Source organism: Podarcis bocagei (genome assembly GCF_964188305.1).
Source record: "Podarcis bocagei genome assembly, chromosome: 14".
Taxonomy (NCBI): Eukaryota; Metazoa; Chordata; class Lepidosauria; order Squamata; family Lacertidae; genus Podarcis; species Podarcis bocagei.
Genome location: NC_138139.1, coordinates 9,640,637 through 9,663,360, shown reverse-complemented (window position 1 = coordinate 9,663,360; position 22,724 = coordinate 9,640,637). Strand labels below are relative to the sequence as shown.

General features: G+C 45.8%; 1 protein-coding gene across 1 annotated transcript; it reads left to right on the top strand.

The window, feature by feature from the left end:
* The first annotated feature begins 6,556 nt into the window (after positions 1 to 6,556).
* Positions 6,557 to 12,770, top strand: LOC308572813 (zona pellucida sperm-binding protein 3-like). The gene is made up of 9 exons (XM_081169233.1): positions 6,557 to 7,078; positions 8,705 to 8,823; positions 8,910 to 9,013; positions 9,277 to 9,454; positions 9,547 to 9,667; positions 11,172 to 11,263; positions 11,361 to 11,509; positions 11,896 to 12,015; positions 12,607 to 12,770. The coding sequence occupies exons 1-9, from the start codon at positions 6,668 to 6,670 to the stop codon at positions 12,762 to 12,764; spliced, it is 1,452 nt and encodes a 483-aa protein (XP_081025359.1). The 5' UTR covers positions 6,557 to 6,667; the 3' UTR covers positions 12,765 to 12,770.
* The last annotated feature ends 9,954 nt before the right edge of the window (positions 12,771 to 22,724 follow it).

Here is a 22,724-nt window from a genome sequence, read left to right as displayed (position 1 = left end):
GGCAGAAGTGCCTTTCTTTTAAAGTAATTAAGTTGAACCTGGTTAGTAAACACAATATACTTCCTCCCCTCTCCCCTCGGGCTCATTGCCATTATTTCCAAAGAATGATGTTATGTATTAAAATATAGTTCTGAATAAACTGTAACAGCTTTTTTTTTTGAAGCCTGTCTTGGAAAAGTCTTTGTGGGGTATGTTGGGAGAGAATCCTGCTCAAAATGCTGGAGTGTTGCTGCTAGTGTGGGTACAAAACACTGCTGAACTAGATGCAGCAGTGGTGTGGGGTTAAAGCAGCTTCATATGTTCATAATATTTACCCCCCTATTGGTAGACGCTCCATGAGGAGGCACCATGCTGATTACACCATAGCTTTTCAAAAATAAGCAGGTTACTTAAGATTCTTCTGAAAGCATTTAAAACAAGAATAAAACAAGAGAACACATAATGTGTAACTCCTGGGATCCCTGACCATTGGCTGCCCTTGCTGAGACTGAATTGGGAGACTGTACCAACTGGAGGCCACAGGTTTCCCAACCCTGCTCTAGTTTTCACTTGCATCAGCCAGCAATAAATCACAGCTTGAGAGTTGGAGTTAACCCTTTATTATCTAAAACATGATCGATATAGGAGTGTCAGGCCTAATGCGCACAGCAACTCCTCTCCAGTAGCTCTTGCCCTGATGAAAGGTAAAAAAAGGTAAAGGACCCCTGGACGGTTAAGTCCAGTGAAAGGCAACTACAGTGGTACCTCGGGTTACAGATGCTTCAGGTTATGCGATTTTGGGTTGCGCACTGCGCCGAACCTAGAAGTACCAGAATGGGTTACTTCTGGGTTTCAGTTGCAGCGCATGCGCAGAGCACCAAATCGTGACCCGCGTGTGCACAGACACGGTGCTGTGGGTTGCGAACGCTGAGGGTTGCGAATGTGCCTCCTGCACGAATCATGTTCGCAACCCGAGGTTCCACTGTATAGGGTTCAGGCGAAGGGAGCTGGCATTTGTCCACAGGCAGCTTTCTGGGTCATGTGGCCAGCATGGCTTAACCCCCTGTGGCGCAACGGGACACTGTGATGGAAACCACAGTGTGCGGAAACACCATTTACCTTCCCACCACAGCAGTACCTCTTTATCTACTTGCACTGGTGTGCTTTTGAACTGCTAGGTTGGCAGGAGCTAGGAAAGAGCAACGGGAGTTCACCCTGTCACAGGGATTCGAACCACCAACTTTCTGATCGGCAAGCCAAAGAGGCTCATTGGTTTAGACCCCAGTGCCCCAATGAAGCAGTTTCTGAGGCTGAAGGTTCCTGCTTCCCACAGATGCCTAAGCCCCCGCCTGCATGTCACCCATCTCTCCTCTGCCCTTTTCATGCCTCTTCTGGTTTTGAGAGACAAGTGAGGAGCTTGTGCTTCTTCACCAGCCTGACTCATCTCAGCCTCTTGCCTTCTCTCCTCTCCTACTTCAACTTCTGCCTCAGATTCTAGACTTCCCTCTGCTACAGATTCCCTCAGCTCACTAAGCCCTGTTACCTTCTCAGCTTCCAACACCTCCTCTTCCCAGTCTTCTCCCTGTGACCACTCATCGTTGTCCCACCATCACTCTCTGGGCTCTGAGCCTTCCACCCTTTGGAGTTTCCCACCTGGTACCTCTCACCAGGTCTGCATCTAACCAGTCCATGGCATCACCATTCACAAGTTTGCTTCTTTGCCTCTAAGGCAGCCTTTCTCAACCTGTGGGTCTCCAGATGTTGTTGAACTACAACTCCCATCACCCCTAGCTAGCAAGGCCAGAGCCCAGGGATGATGGGAGTTGTAGTCCAACAACATCTGGGGACCCGCAAGTTGAGAACCGCTGCTAGTCTAAGGCCACCACACCCCTTCTGACATGACAGATCTCCATAAAACTATGCATGGCATGGAGAAAGTGGAGAGGGAAAGGTTATCTTCCCTCATATAACACTAGCATTTTTAGACATCCAGTGAAGCTGCATGTTGGAGGAGTCACAACAGAAGGAAGTTCTTGAGTTCTAGTTTAACTGTGGAACCTGCTCCCACAGAAAGTAAAGGTAAAGGGACCTCTGACCATTAGGTCCAGTCGTGGCCGACTCTGGGGTTGCAGCTCTCATCTCGCTTTATTGGCCGAGGGAGCCGGCATACAGCTTCCGGGTCTTGTGGCCAGCATGATTAAGCTGCTTCTGGTGAACCAGAGCAGCGCACAGAAACACTGTTTACCTTCCCGCCGGAGCGGTACCTATTTATCTACTTGCACTTTGACGTGCTTTCGAACTGCTAGGTGGGCAGGAGCTGGGACTGAGCAACGGGAGCTCACTCCGTTGCAGGGATTCGAACCGCCAACCTTCTGACTGGCAAGTCCTAGGCTCTGTGGTTTAACCCACAGCGCCACCCGCGTCCCCCACAGAAGGTAGTGGTGGTCAACCCCCCCCACAATTATTTTATGATTTTCAGTTTTATACATTTAATTTTTTTATAATTGTTTTAACATTTCAAAACTCGACTTCCTTTGCCCTCTTTCTGCGATTCCTTAAATTTGTCTTTTGTATTTTCTGCATATTCCAAATTGTGGTGGTGGTCAGCTTTAAAAGAGGATTAAGCAAATTCATGGAATTCCTTTTGGGAATTATAGGGACAGAACGACCCAAACTGTATAGAAATCTATTCATGTATGCAACTACAGCGGCAAGAATGTTACTCGCCCCAAAATGGAAAGAAGTAGAAGTCCCAGCGAAAGAAGAATGGATACAAAAACTTATGGGATACGCAGAAATGGCAAAACTTACCAAAAAATAAATTTAAGGAACTGCAAAAAAAAAAGGGGGGAGGAAGTCAAGTTGTGAAATGTTAAAATGATTGTAAAATTATTGAAATGTATAAAACTGAGAATAATAAAAAGGCAAATTCGTGGAAGACGTGGGGCTGCCCCACGTGGGGCCGTCCCAGAAACTCCAGCGGTTGCAGAATGCTGCAGCGAGGTTCCTCATGGGGTCTCTGGCATGGGAGCATACTCAGTGGCTCCCAGTAGAGTACAGGGTCAGATTTAAGGTGCTGCTTTTGACCTTTAAAGCCCTTCATGGCCTAGGACCCTCATACCTACAGGACCACCTCTTCCGGTATGCCCCACGGAGGACCTTAAGGTCCATAAATAGCAACACCCTAGAGGAAATAGCAACTTCCATAAGGAAGTCAGACTAGCCTCAACCAGAGCCAGGGCCTTTTCAACACTGGCCCCGGCCTGGTGGAACGCTCTGCCTCATGAGACCAGGGCCCTGCAGGATCCGATTTCTTTCCGTAAGGCCTGTAAGACAGAGTTGTTCCGCCTGGCCTTTGGCTTGGAGCCAATTTGATTCCCTCCCTCTCTTTTTTCTTTTCCTTTCTCCTCCTGTAATAAGGCTACATTTTAGTATTCTAATATTTCAATATTTTAATGTTGTATTTTAATTTTGTTTTTAAGTTGTATTCATTCAACTTGTTTTTATTATTGCTTGTTAGCTACCCTTGGCTGGGGAGGGTGGGGTATAAATAAAAATTATTATTATTATTATAATTATGATGATGATGATGTCTTACCTCCACTGTCAGAAGTGTTTTGCCCCTGAATATCAGTTTCCACAGGTAGATACAGGTCTCACAGGTCAGCCACTGTGAGAACAGGAAGCTGGAGTAGTTGGGTCATTGGCCAAATCAGGCAGGATCATCTTATGTGGGAGGGGTCACCTGATGCTGTGTGCTGCCACACCATCCATGCTTCCTTTGATGTGATCTTGTCAGATGAGTGGTAACATAAATGAGTTTCTGAGGCATCTGATCAAGACCTGTATTTTAAAATGAGCTTTAAAAATATATTTGTAAATGTTTGTATCTTTCATGCCAGGCAGGAACCAGCTGGCTAAGTACTTTGGCAGATGTTTATCTTCCTAAAAAGGGCCCCTCTGATTTATAGCATTAGCAGGAGACGAGTTCCTCAAAGTTGTAAAAGGAAATTACAGGCTGGGAGCAAAGGTTACAGTGACCCTACATATTACAGAATACAATCAAGCTGCAAAAACACTAATTAAGAGTTGGTAAATAGTAAGATTTATTGTTTAACAGAAGACTCGATCCATATTTTCATAAGGTTAAAGGGCAAGAGCTAATAGGAACAGCAGCTGGCTAGGAAAGGGAGTTGTAAATTGAATAGGTTGCTTTTGAAACTGTTTTTACTAAGTTCCTTTCCTTTTAAAAATCTATCTATGTTATGTATGAAATATAGCGGCTTAAATGTATTTATGCAAAGGATTTAGAAAGTAAGAAATGTTAGATTCTTATGTTAGATTCTTATTTCATTGATGGTGTGTGAGAAGGTGAACCCAAGATCTCTGTTACCATGAGCCATCTGTTTTGGAGTGAAGGGGCAATAGGGTAATAGGGCAATAGGGCAAAAAGGTTATCTGGTAATTAAGGTGCCTGGTCGAGGCAAATATAAGATATATGGCTACTTGTCTGCCATTTATGGATAGAAGGAAATAAAGCTCTTTGTCTCCCATAAAAGGTAATAGGAAATGGGTGTATCTTTTATGATTGGTTCTAGCAATCAGCCAATAGGAATTTCAACCAGGCTGATTGGACAGAGGCAGCCAAAGGAGGAGCAAGGGGGCTGGGCTGAGGAAATATAAGTGCTGGCCATCAGGGCTGGAGTGGGCAGAGCTTTGGTAACCATATACCACTGTGTCTATCATTTATTTGTCTGACAAATAAATTATTATTTTAATTTATTTATTGCTGCGTTGAATATTTCATTCCAGCTAAGCGTTAGCCACAAGCAGGGTGCTACAGTTCTGTACTGTACATGGTTTCCCTTTAAGGGGCATGTAAGTGTGTTGTTGTTGGTGGTGGAGCATTATAATGGGGGCCGAGGGCCTTCTTGGTAGTGGCACCCACCCTGTGGAATGCCCTCCCATCAGATGTCAAGGAAATAAACAACTATCTGACTTTTAGAAGACATCTGAAGGCAACCCTGTTTTGGGAAATCTTGAATGTTGAATGTTTTACCATTTTTCATCTGCTGTAAGGCACCCAGGGTGGCTGGGGAAACCCAGCCAGATAGGCAGGATATAAATAATAAAATTATTATTAGAAAAATTATAGTAAATGCATGCATTTTGTTGATGAAAGGATTTCTAATATCAAAGGGTTTCTAATATAAACCTTCATAGTAAGATGAAATGTACTTCTCTAAAGCACCACATTGACTCTGCTTCTAGCAATGATTTGCTTGGTGTGAAAACAGTTGAATGAACAGCAATTTATGGCAGTCGCAGTCCAATAAAAGTCAATACAAGCACAGTGGACTGCATAATGAAAGTTCAAACTGTGGGAGTGGAAAATAGATCCGAGCCATGTGTGGGCAATTAACAAAAGAATCAGCTAAGCATCTAGATTCAAAACACGGGGCACTGCACACTCTTTGGTGGGAGAGCGCTCCCAGCAAAGTTAAAAACACTATTAGAGTTAACCAGCAGCATAGTGTGGAATACAAGTTGTTAAACACTTTTGCAGATTCTGTTTAGTCTGCTTTATAGGTCTTGCCCCTGCTCTCTACCCCTCCAGCAAAGCACAGGCCACACACTGTTGAGTAAGTTTTAAAAGTTTTCCTTACTAAATCAAAAGCTCTTGTTCATGCGTTATTCCATGCAGCAACATGGAGAACACATAAATTGTAGAGTTGGAAGGGGCTCCAAGGGTCAGCAAGTCCACCTGCTCTGTGCCTGTGTGATCAGGGTCCTCACCTTTTGGAGAGTCTATTCAGAGCTATGTACAAATGTGTGGCAGTTGAGAGTAAAAGCATCTGGAAGCGCCCTTAGGCTAAGTCAGGGGTCAGCAAACTTTTTCAGCAGGGGGCCGGTCTACTGTCCCTCAGACCTTGTGGGGGGCCAGACTATATTTTGAAAAATAAATAAATGAACGAATTCCAATGCCACACGAATAACCCAGAGATGCATTTTAAATAAAAGGACACATTCTACTCATGTAAAAACACGCTGATTCCCAGACTGTCCGTAGGCTGGACTGAGGTGATTGGGCCGGATCCGGCCCCCGGGCCTTAGTTTGCCTATCCATGGGCTAAGTGTTTTCAGGATAAAGTATCTTCTATGATTGGATTGAAGACATACACAAATTTGCAACATATGAACAGCTTGCATAAAACGCATACTTGCCATGGACAAACTCACTGATATATGTAATCCATTCTTACAAATACTGTAATAGGTTAAGATCTGGTGAAGTACAATAGCAACCTTGTAAAATACACAGTTTTGGTTTCCCCTTCCCCCTTTATTTCCCCTTCTACACAGGTTCTGTTTCTCTTTCTCTTTTTCTCTCTTTTATTTACATCTCACCATGTTTAGTGCCCATATAATTATGTGCTTTTTGCACTTTCAATAAGGATTATTATTATTTTTTTTAAAAAGACAGGATAAAGTCCCAGTGAGTCAAGCTGCACTGTCTCCAGCTGAGGCTCATTGCTCTTATTCCTTCTCTACAGCTGGCAGGGGAGGCAAGGCTGCTTGGAAGGTAAGGCAGCTGTGAAGGGGCTGGGTCTGCAGCATTTAAAGCCTTCCTCTCCTGCCCTGGTCCTCTTTGGGGCACAGTGGGTGGTGGGTTAATTTTGCAGTCAGAATGGGGCTGTTAGCTTCTGTTAGTGGTGTGCTCTTGTGTATCGTAGTTGGTGTGATGGACATCGCAGGCCCTTGGGAGTTGTCTGGGGATGATCTAGTTTGGAGATCTCCTTCCAGGACTGTCCCTCCAGTGGGACAGCCTCGCAGCTCAGTCTTGTCTCGGTCTTCACCCTGGGCTTGGATGGACGTTCCCCAGCTGAGGGCTTTATCCCTCCTGACTCCCGTGACTGTGCATTGCATGGAGGCTCAGGTGGTCGTAACTGTGAACAGGGACCTGTTTGGGACAGGGAGGCTCATCCAAGCTTCGGACCTGATCCTGGGCTCTCTTGGTTGCCCATACACCTCCTTTGACAATGCAGAGAATTTGGTGGTCTTTGAAGCTGGACTCCATGAGTGTGGCAGCATCTTACAGGTAAGGTGAACTGATGAAATGCACTTGCTTCTTGAGTTCCTTGAGCTTCTTTGAGTTGTTGTAAAGTAACAAGAAAAGCCTAATGTGTGAGGAAGTACAATGGGGGTGGAAAGACTCCTCATATTTCTGATGTTCTGGCTGTGGCTAATGTTTGTTTATGTGGTTAAAAAGATACTGCCCGTGCATGAGAGGGAGGTATTGATGGCTTTGGGAGAACCCTAATATTGGACACGGGTGGCGCTGTAGTCCAAACCACTGAGCCTTGGGCTTGCTGATCGAAAGGTCAGTGGTTCGAATCCCCATGATGGGGTGAGCTCCCATTGCTCGGTCCCAACTCCTTTCCACTTAGCAGTTCGAAAGCATGTCAAAGTGCAAATAGATAAATAGGCACCACTCTGGCGGGAAGGTAAACGGCGTTTCCGTGCGCTGCTCTGGTTTGCCAGAAGCGGCTTAGTCATGCTGGCCACATGATCCGGAAGCTGTCTGAGGACAAACGCCGGCTCCCTCAGCCAGTAAAGCGAGATGAGCACCGCAACCCCAGAGTCGTTTGCGACTGAACTGTCAGGGGTCCTTTACCTTTAAAGGTGAGAAAAGGAGCAACTATCTGAGAGTAATGTGATGGATGGGTTGGGATCCTGAACCAGCAATACTCTGTGCACCAGAACTTGTGTACTGTACTAATCTTAGAGCCTTATCATGGAATCCTCCATTCAACAGAAACTTCTCAAAACGAAAGGGATAGGAGTAGTTATCATTATGTGAGGTCTGCAAATAAAACATTAGGTTTCTTCTCGAAAATAGTCAAAAGTTTCACTTCCTATGGCTTGCTGCTGGTTTAATGATGGTTGAGCCTAGGTAGTGACTGCTGGTATGTTCAGCTAGGACTGGCAAGACCTGAGTTCAAATCCCCACTCACTCAAGAAGCTGACTGATTACCTTAGGCAAGTCATCTGCCATTTTCTGTGGTGCTGGATTTTTACTTGTGTGTGCTGCTATCACTAAACCTGGTGGGTTTTAAAAAAACTGTACCTGGAGATGTTTTGCATTGGGTGACAAACTAAACAAATACCTACATCAGAATTGCTGTGAGGATGAAATTTGGTTGTCTATAAAATTCTATAAAATTCATGTACCACTTTTTGCAGCCCACACAAGACAACTTGTGCTTTTCAGATGTGCATGCAATTTGTCTGGTGGTCCTAGGTTCTTTGTCAATGTGCTAAGCCCTGCACAAGGCCACCTCTGCATGGTCCCTCACTATCCTCCTACATTATAACAGATGGTGGAGGGGGTATCCCTCTGGGCTGATTGTGCCTCCCTACACTTAATAGGGAATATATATTGAGACTAGCAATGGAATGATAATAGAATTGGGAGAGATCCAAGGGTCAAGTCCATATTTTTAAGATGGCATTTTTTTTTTTAGGAATATGATGTGTTTATATGAACCAACAATAATTTGAGCAGCCTTCTCTACCCTGGTGCCCTCCAGATGTGGTGGGCTCCCAACTCCCATCAGCCCCAGCTAGAGCAGATGATGGGATTTGGAGTCCATAACATCTGGAGAGCACCAGGTTGATGAAGCCTGTAGTGACTCTATATTTGCCACTACTCTTCTCCTTCCAGATGACTCCAGACTCTCTTGTCTATAGCATAAGCCTCTACTATAGACCTAATCCTGGAAGTAACTCTCAAATCATCAGGACCAGCCCAGCTGAAGTTCCTATTGAATGTCACTATCCAAGGTGAGTGGCTCTTTGTTCTCTGATCGCACCTTCCCAATGACTGTTCCTTGGAGAACTGGCTGATCAGTGAAGACTGTCCCTTTCAGGAAAGACAATGTGAGCAGCAAGTCCATCAGGCCAACGTGGATTCCTTTCAGCTCTACCATTTCTGCAGAAGCAAGGTTGGCCTTTTCGTTGCGTCTGATGAACGGTAGGTGGCAACCTTGGGGAAAATACTGTCTGCTTCGTAAGTCGGGATGGGGAACCTTATTTTTAGTCCAAGGGATGCATTGCCTTCAAGGGCTGTATGTCGGTGATGGGTGAGGCTAGAGGCAAAAGTGTGGAGTAATGAATATAAATCTTAACTTTTGTACAGTAGGCTACCCCAGCCTCTGAGTGATACGAGGTTTCAGGTGCTGACATAGGGCACCTGTATTATCCCATCCCTGTATTAAGATAAGGCTCACCTTCTAGATGACTGGAGTGCGGAGAGAACCATTAATAGGTATCAGCTGGGAGATGCCATGCACATCCAGGCTGATGTCAATACTGAGAACCACGTGGTTCTGAAGCTCTTCATTGACAACTGTGTGGCCACGCTGAGCCCAGACAGAGACTCTTCTCCCAGTTATTCTATAATTGACTTCAATGGGTAAGTTTGTCTTTCTTGCCAGGATCTCTGGGTTGCATTTATTTGGCTGTCAACTACTGGGGCAATGTTGGTAACCATGTGTTTTGTCTTAGATGCCTGGTTGATGGGAGATCAGATGACTCCAGTTCAGCCTTTGTGTCCCCAAGACGCAGAGAAGATTCTCTCCAGTTCACAGTTGATGCCTTCCAGTTTGCAGGAGATAATGGAGGCTTGGTGAGACATTACTGAACACAGCAAGCTTCCTGATCTGGCACATTTTGCAGCAATTGGCATTTTTTAAAAAAATCCCCATGAAAGTTCACCAGCATTTTAGTGTGAATTGATTGTAATAAATACATTTTATATGCAGTTTTGACCAATGTATACATTCTTGCAAGGACATTCCCCTAATACAATGCTTTTTTGTATGTTGTTTTCATTAATATCTTGGGTTTTGTGTGCAATTTTGTAATTGTCAGCTGGGATAGCTCTGTTGGTAGAGTAGGAGACTCTTAAACTCAGGGTTGTGGGTTTGAGCCCCACATTGGGCAAAAGATTCCTGCACTGCAGGGGGTTGGACTAGATGACCCCCGTGGTACCTTCCAGCTCTACAGTTCTATGTTTCTAGGAGAACTGCATCGCAAACATTCAAATCGGTGCAGATTCCCCCCCCAATTTTTTTATTGGTTTTCACAATATTATAAACAAACAAACAAACAAACAAACACACACACACACACACACACACACACACACACACACACACACACACGACAAACAAACATAACAAACATAAGTCATAGCCTTATTGAAAATTACTGTTATTAACTTCCTCGCTTCCCCTTAGTTGAATTTCATTGCATGTCCTTTTAACGGTTTTCCAAATCCCAATTTTTATAAAATTTAACTTAAACATTAATGTCCTTAAATCTTCACCTTATATAATTAAACATATTAATTCACTTAACATAAACAAAAATCCTAAGCCTGTTAAGTATCTGCAAGCTGTTTTCGGTTATTTTGACTTAACAAATTGGTGCAGATTTTGAAGGATAGCCGTATTTCAGTTCTCATATTATTTAGGGACATGCAAATTTGGAAAATTTGGCTTTGAATGTGTATAGAATTGAATTTCTCCTCCATCCCTACCTACAGGAAAAGCAGGTCATGGATGAAAGGGTCTTTGCAGGTAATGCCAGTCAGCTGACTGTCAATGCCTGCAAAAGCCCCTTGCACAGTGCTTCCTAAAGGCCAACAAGTGGCTAACTTCCCTGTGCCTTCTGTACTTTGATGGCTAGAGAGGCTGCGTTGTACATTATGGATTCCAGATATAGCTACATGCTGTGTTTTTAGCCTTTTATTGGGCTGTTGTTTTTATTCTGATTATATATTTTGTGGTTTTATATTTTGATTTTGTTCTGTGAACTACCCTGAGACCTCTGGGAATAGGGTGGTCTATAAATTCAATACTGTATATAAATAAACTTGGTGACTTGGTGAAGCCACTGTGACAGAGCTGTTTGAGCATGAGTGTGGGGGAATCTGTGGTTCTCCAGATGTGGACGGACTAGAACTCTCATTATCCCTGGCCATTGGTCATGCTGGCTGGAGCTGATGGGACTTGGAGCCCAATGGCATTTGGAGAGCATTGAGTTGCTCAATAGGCTGCAATGCTGGAAAGTCCAATGGTCTTTCTTTGGGGTTCCCCCCTCACTTTCTCCCCCCTTACTTTCTCCAGGTCTACATTACTTGCCACTTGAAAGTCACAGCAGCGGATCAGCCTCTTGGTCCTCTGAACAAGGCTTGCTCTTTCAACAAAGCAAGGAACAGGTGAGGGAAGCAGTTGAGAACTGTAGATGGTGGGGCTATCTGAGAAGCTGAGAGCAGCATGGGAGGAGTGATTCCTGTACCCCCCCTTTTGCTGCAGCTGGACTCCCATTGAAGGTGCTGCAGACATCTGCAGCTGCTGTGAGAGGAGGAACTGTATGCCACCTGGAGGCCGGTCTGGAAGGATGGATCCCTGGTGGAGAGAGATGAGAGGACGCTTCCAGAGAGATGCTCCTGTTATTGTGCATGGTAAATTCTGTGTCCAGAGTGACTTATGGAACAGGGGTGGTGACTCCAGGATGTGAGGCCTTGCTTCCTGCATAGAAATTAGGCATGGGTCAAAAAAGCTTCCTATCGGCTCCAATTTTTCAGAGGACGAAAAGGCAACTGGTTCCAGTCAACTGCTCTTGCCATCCAAGATGTTTCTCCTAACGTTCAGCCAACAAGTACCCTACTCCTGGGACTTAATCCCATTAGAGCTCATCCAGTCGTACCCCCCCCCACCTGCTGCCACCAACCCCTCTGCATCGTCAGTGTCTAGATTGGCTACAATTGTCCCATAGGAGGAAATGTGTTAAAAGGAGCTTAACTCGAACCTGATCAAAATAAGTTTCTAGGCTTTCATGCTTTTGCAGGTGACTCTTCAGTGGGAAGAGCAGAGGCTGACGTGGTGATAGGACCTGTTGTCCTGGGTGTCCCAAAGAGTTTGGGGCATTTTCCTGAAAACCAAAGAACCATAGGGGCAATGGAAGAAGGTAAGGCTGCAGTCTTGGGTGGCATTTTTTGCATGTAGAAAGTCTGCTGTTCAAACTCTTGCGTCTCTAGGTAGGGCTAAAAAAGACCTCTGCTTGACACTTAGAGAGCTAGAATCATAGAGTTAGGGTCATCTAATTCAACCCCCCTGCAATCTTTTTGCCCATGGTAGGTGATTGTAAACGGATGTGGGTGGCGCTGTGGGTTAAACCACAGAGCCTAGGGCTTGTTGATCAGAAGGTCGGTGGTTCGAATCCCCGTGACGGGGGTTTGTTGCTTGGTCTCTGCTCCTGCCAACCTAGCAATTCAAAAGCACATCAAAGTGCAAGTAGATAAATAGGTACCACTCTGGTGGGAAGGTAAACAGCGTTTCCATGTGCTGCTCTGGTTCGCTAGAAGCGGCTTAGTCATGCTGGCCACATTACAGCTGTACGCCAGCTCCCTCGGCCAATAAAGTGAGATGAGCACTGCAACACCAGAGCCGGCCACGACTGGACCTAATGGTCAGGGGTCCCTTTACCTTTACCTTTATGGTAGTGCACATGCTCTAAACACAGAAGGGCCCATATTCAATCTCCACTTCTCTTTCTCAGGTACCCATGAGATGTCTCTGTTGACAATGGCAGGACTGTCCATAGCAACTGTCTTCCTAGCTTTGACATTGGGGGTTCTGGGATATCTCATTGCCTGCAAGAAAAAAAGCCACTCCAATTCTACTCCAATCTCAGAGCTTTCTGCAAAAGCTGTGTAAAATAAAATAAAAATAAAAATGGGTGAAATGGACTGTGACTTGCACTCTTCTTCTGTAATGGAAAGGGGAGTACGTAATTGGAGTAGCCAATGGGATGGTGCCCTCCAAGAAGCCATTGGTCTACAGTGCCCATCAGCCCCAACCAGCATGATCAATAGTTGGAGATGATGGGAGGTGCATTCTAGGGACACCTGGGAGGCCACTGGTTCCCCACTCTTGAATTAAGTTGCTCAGTGTACTCATGACAGCTGCATTCACATGTTGGCTTATTCAATTTCCCTGAAGCTTCCTCAGCTGTTAATTTCCACATCATACTTGAGCTTTGAAGCGATGTCCAAATGTAATGCTAAGAGTTGCATGGGCATCCGTGCCATGTCTAAAAAGTGTGTGGTAGCCCTGACAACTTCCTCCCCTCCCTAAATAACACTGTGCTAACTCCATTCTCTAGAGTCTACAAATTCAGTAACATGACTCAGCGGCTGGAGTCACTAGATGCAAGTATCTATGGCAGAGCTTTATTTTATTGACCTTGAAAGGATGCAAGAATCTGTCCACCTCAGTGTTGTCCAACCTAGGGGACCTCTGGAATGGGTAGGTTTGTAGTTTAAAGAGTGTCCAAGTGATCTCTGGAGGTAGCTGAAATAAGAAATGATAGTTTAAATCGTGCATGAGCAAAAGGAGAGGGGATTATTCTCTTTCTACAGTCATAAGAGGTTAATATTTTTCCAAGATGCACCCCCGGAACAGGTGTTCAGAACCTTTGGCCCTCCATATTTTTCTGAGCAGAGGTTATTTCTGGATTCAGAACACAGTGATCACGCAGATTAGGTGAAAGCTGAATATATTGTTAATAGCTGGGGAAAAAAAGCTTTATTTTCTTGCTGCCTTTCCTTTGGTTGCTGGGAGCCCTGAGAGCAATGGACTCTTGAAGTTGGAGCTTAGCCAGCACACATCACTTTCCAAATCTAGCCTGCGCTGAGGTTCTACCTGACAGAGGTGTTCTTCAGACTTGTATACTGTCAGGTTTACATAAATCACACCTAGTATTCAGATTATTGTTCAGCAGCCTGATGTTTATACATTTTTGTAAGGAAAAGGACTACTTAGTACTTGGCATGTAGCCAACATAAATCTCTCAAGTTCATCCATATGCTTTATGCCAGGTGGGTCTGTAAGACCCTGCTAGGGGCTTATCCGAGAGATTAAATTTTTTTTGCAGGACAGGTAGACAAATGGCCAAATTAAAAGAGAAAAGGGGAAGAAGGGGAGTTAAACGTGATGTACTGCAGAGGCACTCAGTTGCGCCCAAGATTGCGGGCCCCCCTCAAAGGATTGTGCCAGATCTTTGGCACTCTGGCATGACCTCTGATGAGATGGGAAAGTGTGCTGGGTTCATACACAGGGTGACGCTAAAGTGCTGGACTTTCGGCACTCTGATGCGACCTTGCTGATGAGCCCAGAGTGCCAGTATCAGACAGGAAGGTGTACTGGACTTGTCAGCAGGGTTATGCCAGAATGCCAAAGGTCCAGCACTCCACCATTTGAAGAGCCCAGCATACCAGTGCGCTCTCTCTCTCTCTCTCTCTCTCTCTCTCTCTCTCTCTCTCTCTGTGTGTGTGTGTGTGAGAGAGAGAGAGAGAGAGAGAGAGACATCACATATTGAGGAGGTCCAGCCCCTTGCCCAAAGATTTCAAGGGAGCTAAAAACATGACCCCCTGGAGTTGGCGTGCCCAATGTACTGTATTGGAAGACAAAATCTGCTTATGATTATATATATATATAAATAAATAAATATAATGTATCTTATTGAATAAGGGACATGGGTGGCGCTGTGGGTTAAACCACAGAGCCTAAGACTTGCAATCAGAAGGTCAACGGTTCGAATCCTTGTGAGAGGGTGAGCTCCCGTTGTTCGGTCCCAGCTCCTGCCAACCTAGCAGTTCAAAAGCACATCAAAGTGCAAGTAGATAAATAGGTACCACTCTGGCGGGAAGGTCAACGGCGTTTCTGTGCGCTGCTCTGGCTCGCCAGAAGCGGCTTAGTCCTGCTGGCCACATGACCCGGAAGCTGTACGCCGGCTCCCTCTGCCAATAAAGCGAGATAAGCGCCGCAACCCCAGAGTCGGTCACGACTGGACCCAATGATCAGGGGTCCCGTTACCTTTTACCTTTTATCTTATTGAATATTGTATGATCTAAACAGTACAATAAAGCATAACAGCAAAACAAATACAGTGGTACCTCTGGGTATGAACGGGATCTGTTCTGGATCCCCGTTCGCATCCTGAAGCGAACGTAACCTGCATCTGCGCGTGCATGGGTCACGATTCGCCGCTTCCGCGCATGTGCGTGACGTCATTTTGACTGTCTGCACATGCGTGAGCGGCGAAACCTGGAAGTAATGCGTTCCGTTACTTCCAGGTCGCCGCAGAATGCAACCCGAAAGCGCTCAACCTGAAGCATATTTAACCCGGCCTGTTGTGACTTGTTCCATAAACTAGTGCATGCAGAGGGAAGAAAGAATCAAGGAATGGAAATGAAGTAAGAGTGTAGGGCAAAGAGCAAGACACGGTGGAACTCTGTCCTAAATCTGCCTCTGGTCCTGCCAAATCCCTACCCTAGCTCAAGCGTCGTCTGGGCTGGCATCCCTTCCGAGTGGCTCACAGCTGCCGGCTGTGCTCTCTCTTTGGCTGCCAGATCTGCAGGCTAGAGCAGATAAAGCTCTTCATGAGAATTGCATCCTGGTGCCAGGGCAAACTGCATGGTGAATTCCTGCTGGGCATGTGGCTCTTGAAGGCACAAGGGGTGCCAGGAAAAGAGCTGGCATGTTTACAATGCCCTGGGACGTCCAGTACTACCCGTCCTCTGAAGTATTGATGTACAAAAGCGATAATCTGTCTGGAAAGGAAAATAAAAACTTTTGATATGCAGATCTGTCTCCTGTTTGCTTTAAGTTGGTGGAAGTGACTCCTTTTTGCCAAATGAACTGCATAATCTATTTTCTTGCATTGGAGGGCAATACCGTATTTTTCGCTCCATAAGATGCACCTGACGATAAGATGCACCAAGTTTTTAGAGGAGGAAAACAAGAAAAAAAATATTCTGAATGAAATGGTGGATATATGATTTTTGTGGTTCATGCTGTGGCCCCAGACATGATGTGTGATTTGATGGTGTGTTTGGGGTAGCTCAATGCAAAAATCCTGAGGATCCATGTGGATCTGTGCTTTGTAACCACATTTTTACACCATTGCGGCCCCACGCAACAGTGGGTGTGTGATTTATTTTTTGGGGGGTGCAGGCTGTAGCCATGGACATGCTATGTGATCTGATGGTGAATTTGGGGTGACCCAATGCAAAAATCCTGAGGATCCATGGGCTTTTACCTCCCCCCTCCCAGGCAGCCTCTTTTATCGCTATCCTCCCTTATCTCCCTCCTGATCACAACCAGCTGCTTCCTTTCAACACCCCCTTCCCTCTTGTTTGCCTTAGTGTCTTTTCCTTAGCTGGAGCAGTTTTTTGCTCCTCCTTTTCTTCTAATTTCTCTCCTCATTGCTTGTTTTTAGTATTCCTGTCTCTTCTCCTTGCAAGTTACCTCCCCCCTCCCCCGGTAGCCTCCTTTACCAGCAGCCTTATCTCCCTCCCGATCGCTTGCTGATCAGCGGCTTTGTTTCAACACCCACCTCCCTCTTTCTTAAAAAATAAATAAAAAGCACGATCGCCTTTTTGCTCCTGAGCAATTTGGCTCCAGGGACCAGAAATTCACTCCATAAGATGCACAGACTTTTCCCCTTACTTTTTAGCAGGAAAAAAGTGTGTGTTATAGAGCGAAAAATACGGTGTTTTTCAGTGCAGGGACCACATTCCATTCTCCGCAACCTTCGGAAGGCCAAAGTGGGTAGAACAACTAATATAAATTTTTCCTTGCACACTAGACTAGTTTCTGTGCATGCTGTCTCTCCTCCATGCAGGCAATCAAGAGGCATGATCAGAGTTCAAGGGCACCTTCCAGTCAGGCAAAAACACACAAGGAGGGTGTGAAGCAGGGCTGGTGATGAGAGGCTGTGGCCTGGGAGAGAGGGTGGGGTGGTAAGGAGAGAGTTTTGGGGGCCAGATAAGAATGGAGGGCCACTTTCAGCTTTTGGGCATTATGTTCTTCACCCCAGTTTTATTATGTGTTTTAAACATGGATGTTCTTTTTAAAATGTTTGCCCAACTGCTTTTTGTACTTTGTAACCACTTATATACCGGCATTAAGCAGCGAAATGATAATGATAATTGGTAATTTAAAAATGTAATATAATGTAAAACAGCTGGAGGACATCAGGTTCCCCATCTTTGACTCACGCTTATCATTTGTAGAACTCAAACACAACTTGAACAGCTTTATGAACCCTTAAAAGGGGGAGATAGGAAATGAACCAATAGCAATCTCTTGGTTTCAGTTTCCCAAGCAACACTAATCCCGAATATTGCTTCTGGAAACCATTTTGGGGTGCTATTTCCTGAACGGCGCAGGACGAAAACAAAGCTGACTTACCTTTACAGGCTTCTTGTAAGGATTGCAACACAACTTTGTCTGCAAAGCAATGTGAGCGCCTGAAATCACTGCGGAAGTCTCTTCCGTTGCTGCTGATGCTTCAAAGAGGCTTCTGGAGGTCAGCGTATAATGAATCACATGCTGGGCCTGTTGCGGGAAACTTGGGATGGTTTTTATCCACTAATGTTTATCCACCTTCCATTAAGCTAAGAGGTTCTCCTGCCTTCCTGCTAGAATAGCTGCTGTTTAACAAATCAACTAAATTGCCTGCGATAGCTTGTCCTTGACTGCCACTTAGCGGTAGTTTGGAGTTTATTAGATTAGCAAAACTCCTGTTTTCCACCAGGAGCCTGTCTCGCGTGTGGGATTCCAGTGTGCGCACTGTGACTAGGAAGCGACCTTATACTGGTTTGTCCAGCTCAACATTGTCTTTTTTTAAAAAAATTGTTTATTTGGTTTTCAGATCAATGTTTTACAATCACATATCCAATATACAATATAAAAACAAGATTCCAAAGAATCTCTTGAACATCCCTCCTCCCCTTTGTGGGTCCTATTACGAATCATTTCCTCCTGCATCTTTTATAATAATCCATATCTTTTATATCTCCATTATGTCCGAAATTCACATTAAACTACAAGTGTTATTCCAGTCCTACTAATGGTTTTAACCAGTGCTTTTTTCCTTTAAAAAAAGGTTTAGGGGTACTCTCATTCTCCTACTCATATTGCAACACTGTCCCTCAATGAGGCCAAACTTAGATTCACAAAATGTTTAGGGGTATGCGTCCCCCCAGAAAAAAGGCACTGGTTTTAACTGTTTGCAATGGTTTTTTAAGACAAATTATAAATTTCCCCCATTTCTTATTAAAATTTTGGTCTTCCTGATTTCTGATTCTTCCAGCCATTTTTGGCAATTCGGCATAATCCATCAATTTAATCTTCCATTCTTCTCTGGTAGGGACTTTATCTTCTTTCCATCTCTGGGCCAATAATATCCGTGCAGCCGTGGCCGCATACATAAATAGTCTTTTCTGCTCCCTTGGGATTTTGGCACCTAGAATTCCTAAAAGAAAAGCTTCAGGTTTTTTTGGAAAAGTTATTTTAAACATTTTTTTTCAACTCATTATAAATCATTTCCCAATATTCTTTTACTACCTCACATGCCCACCACATACGATAAAAGGTGCCTTCTTTTCCCTTACATTTCCAACAAACATTTGATCCTGTTTTATACATTTTTGCTAAAAAAAACTTCCAATGAAGGAGGGTCTACCACCTTCCAAGGGAGTCCATGCCGTGGCTGAACAGTTCTTATTGCCTTAAAGTTCTTCCTAACGTTTAGTCAGAATCTCTTTTCTTGTAATTTGAAGCCATTGGTTCAGGTCCTACCCTCTGGAGTAGCAGGAACACACTTGTTCCATCTTCCACATGATGGTTGATGAGCAATTTCAAGGCCCCTCCTGCTCTCCTTTCTCGCTTGATCTTCAGGCTGGGCTTGAATCAGGCTGCCTTTCCAATGGAGGGCTGTCTTCCACAAAGTAGAACACGTGGTCACCTGACAAGGAACAGATCTCGCATTGAGTTTAGAAGTACAGTGGTACCTCGGGTTAAGAACTTAATTCGTTCCGGAGGTCTGTTCTTAACCTGAAACTGTTCTTAACCTGAGGTACCACTTTAGCTAATGGGGCCTCCTGCTGCCGCCGTGCCACTGCTGCGTAATTTCTGTTCTCATCCTGAAGCAAAGTTCTTAACCTGAGGTACTACTTCCGGGTTAGCAGAGTCTGTAACATGAAGCATCTGTAACCCGAGATACAAGTGTACGTGCAAAATGTGGCCTGGGGTGTAGTTCTGTAACTTAAACAGACTGGAATAGGTACGTGTGACTTTATTTAGTTGCGGAGAAAGAACCTTGCACCTGCCGCTTTGGGGCTCGGCAGGCTTTGCTTGCCGTTGCCAAAGGTGCTTTGCAAGCTCTTTGATCTGCCTGCACACTCTCGCCACAGCCATTTCCTCACCATATTTACCCGCTTTCCCCTGTGGCTTGAATGCCTTTTCATGTTCAAAGCGCTTTCTGCTTGGAATTCAGAGGCCGTCTGAGTTTTGTATGGGGCAAGGCTCTCTGGCTAAGTGTCTGTGTAATGCTTCGGAGGTCAAAGGGCATCAACACCCTGATGTGCTCAACTGCCCGTGATGAGCCCCCATTTTAAATACAGTGGTACCTCGGGTTACAGGCGCTTCAGGTTAGAGACGCTTCAGGTTACAGACTCTGCTAACCCAGAAATAGTACCTCGGGTTAAGAACTTTGCTTCAGGATGAGAACAGAAATCGCGTGGCGGCAGCGGGAGGCCCCATTAGCTAAAGTGGTACCTCAGGTTAAGAACAATTTCAGGTTAAGAACGGACCTCCAGAACGAATTGGGAGTTTTAGTCTGAATTATCCCCAACAGGAAGGACTCCCGGTTTTTTTGGAAAGTACTTTTAAACTCCCCCCCCCAATTCATTACGGATCATTTCCCAAAACTCTTTTACCCATTTACAAGTCCACCACATATGAAAGAACGTTCCCTTTAACACAGTGTTTCCCAAACGTTTTTGGGCAACGGCACACCTGTTTACCGGAAAAAAATCTCGCGGCACACCACCATTAAAGCCCCGCCCCGTGACGTCAGCGCGCAGCGTCACGCCGGGAGGGACGCACAAAAGTGAAAGTTTTTTCCCTCCCCCTTGCCGGGGTGGGAGGAGGCAGCAGAGCGAGGGACTGAGGGACGGCGGCAGCTGAGGCGGCGGCGGCTGTTGTGGTGGTGGCGGCGATAGCGGGCGGAGGAGGGGGCGGCGGCGGGGCTTGAGGAGCCGTCGCCGGGAGTTGCTGCTGCTGTTGTTGCTGCTGCTGCCCGGACATGCCGGCCTCCTCCTCCTCCGCTGTCTCGCGCTCTTCCCTTTTGCGCGCGCTGCCCCGCCGCTCGGCACCACCACCGCGGAGCCACCCCCGGCTCGACGCGGATCCTCGCCGCCGCCGCCTCTCGCCGCCCGACTCGCCTGCCTCCCTCCCACGGCACACCAGCCGATGTCTCACGGCACACTAGTGTGCCGCGGAACACCGGTTGGGAAACACTGCTTTAACACATGACTCACTTCCATAAAGCAGTGTGCTTAACGCGCAAGCCTGGTAGATCACCCACCTGGTCATTAGCATCAAATCTTCCCATACCCTTTTGGAGAGGCAAGACAAATTCGCAGAGAATAAAGCTGTCAGTGCCTACTAGTCATGATGGGTACAATCCAGCTCCAGTAGGAGGTCTCTAAACAACAGTTGCTGGGAAACAGATGTGGGGAGAATGCTGTTATGCTCATATCCTGCTTGTGGACTTCCCAGAAGAGACATCTGGTTGGCCACTCTGGGAATGGGGCCTGATCCAGTCGGCCTCTTTTGAAATCCTTAGTGACCATGCTGCTGGGGATTCATCTGAGTTGGGAGTTTTGCTGCATCTGTACATATTTTGCATATAGCCCACAAATTCTCAATGGGATTTACGTCCGGGGAATTTCCTGGCCAATCAAGTACCTGTATTTGCTGCTCTGTCACGAATTTCTTCACCACTTTTGATGTGTGAAAGAGGACTGGGACCTGCTGCAATATCCCAGTACCACCAGGATACCGTATTTTTCGCTCTATTAGATGCACCGGACGATAAGACGCACCTAGTTTTTAGGGGAGGAAAACAAGAAATAAGAAAGTAATGCAAAACATCCTGAGCTAAGAGGGAGCGCGCCTCCATCTTCGCTTAGGAGTCCTTGCGGGGCTACCCCTGAAGCAAGGAGAGTAAGTGGGATTGGTGCGCATTGATCCCTCTTGCCCTCCTGGCTTCAGCGAAAGCAAGCTCACTGGCTTCCCTCCTGCAAGAGCCGCACGCTCTTTAAAGGGAGCGTGGCTCTTGGGGTCTTTTCTGGGAGGTGGGGGAAGGGACAGAGCCATGCGCTAAGCCAGAAGCTAGAACAGCCAGGATCCCGTTCGCTGTCCTGGCTTCTTCTTTAGCCATGCGCAGCCTCTCCCGGGCAAGGAGAGCCTTCATCCCCTGCCTGGGAGAGGCTGCGTGCGGCTAAGGCTCCCCCAAGAGCCGTGCTCCCTTTAAAGAGCACGTGGAGTGTTTGTGCGGCTTTTGGGGGCTTTTCCCTGAGGAGGGAGAAGGGCAGCCCTTCCTCCTCCTCGGGGAAAAGCTCCCAAGAGCTGCACACACGCTCCATGCAGCTCTTTAAAGGGATGCTGACAGAGCCTCCCACCTGCATTCGCCCCATAAGACGCACACACACATTTCCTCTTACTTTTTAGGAGGGGGAAAGTGCATCTTATACAGCGAAAAATACGGTACCTCTTTTCCAGCTCTGGAATAAGTCTCTTTAGTAGAACCTCAATATATTTTGGCGAGTGCATCATTCCTTCTATTGGCTGCAGGCTTCCGACACCATAACAAATGAAATATCCCGAAAACATCTTCTTTTGTGGGTGCTTGACAGACTCATCGATGTGGCAATCATGAAGCTTCTCTCCCTGTGACCTTCAAATGTGCTGTCTTTGTTTCAATTGATTTCCACAAGGGTATAGGGCCACAGATCCCTCATCGTTGCCCTAAAACATTCAGTTACAGAGGTCTGGTTTTGGAGATTATGCATAAAACCAGAGTTGTGTCCTCTCCTGCTTCTTTCAAGGGGTTAACTCCGAGAGGAATGTGCTGAATCGGCCACTGCATTCTACTCATTCCTGACTGTCTCTGCCCTGACCTGCTTTCCCAGGCCCTGCAGCTTGGGAACTTGGCTGCTCTTTCTTGGGGAGGGCAGGCGGTGGAGGGCGGGGGGAGGATTACTGTCTAATCTCAGGAGCGCTAGATGAATGGAAAGCATGTAGAATGGCCTGGCGGGCTTCCGAATGTGACATCTACAGAACGTAATTGAAGGTGCCTCCTAGGGAGGAGCAAACTTCTCCATTTCGGTTCTCTCAGTTTCTCATCTTTCCAGTCTTCAGATCTTCACATTTCCACACCAGTTTGCTGCCATTATTATTATTATTATTATTATTATTGTTGTTGTTGTTGTTGTTGTTGTTGTTGTTGTTGTTGTTGTTGTTGTTGTTGTTGTTATTGTTATTATTATTACAGTGGTACCTTAGTTTACAACCATAATCCGTTCCGGAGGACCGTTTCTAAACCAAAACAGGTTGTAACCCAAGGCGTGCTTTCGCCAATGGGGCCTCCCCAAAAAAATTGTTTGTAATCCAAACAAACAAACAAACAAAAGGGTTGTAATCCAAAGAAAGGTTGCAAACTGGGACACGCACTTCCGGGTTTGACGTGTTTGTAATCCAAAACGTATGCAAACCAAGATGTATGCAAACCAAGGTAACACTTATTATTATTATTATTATTAT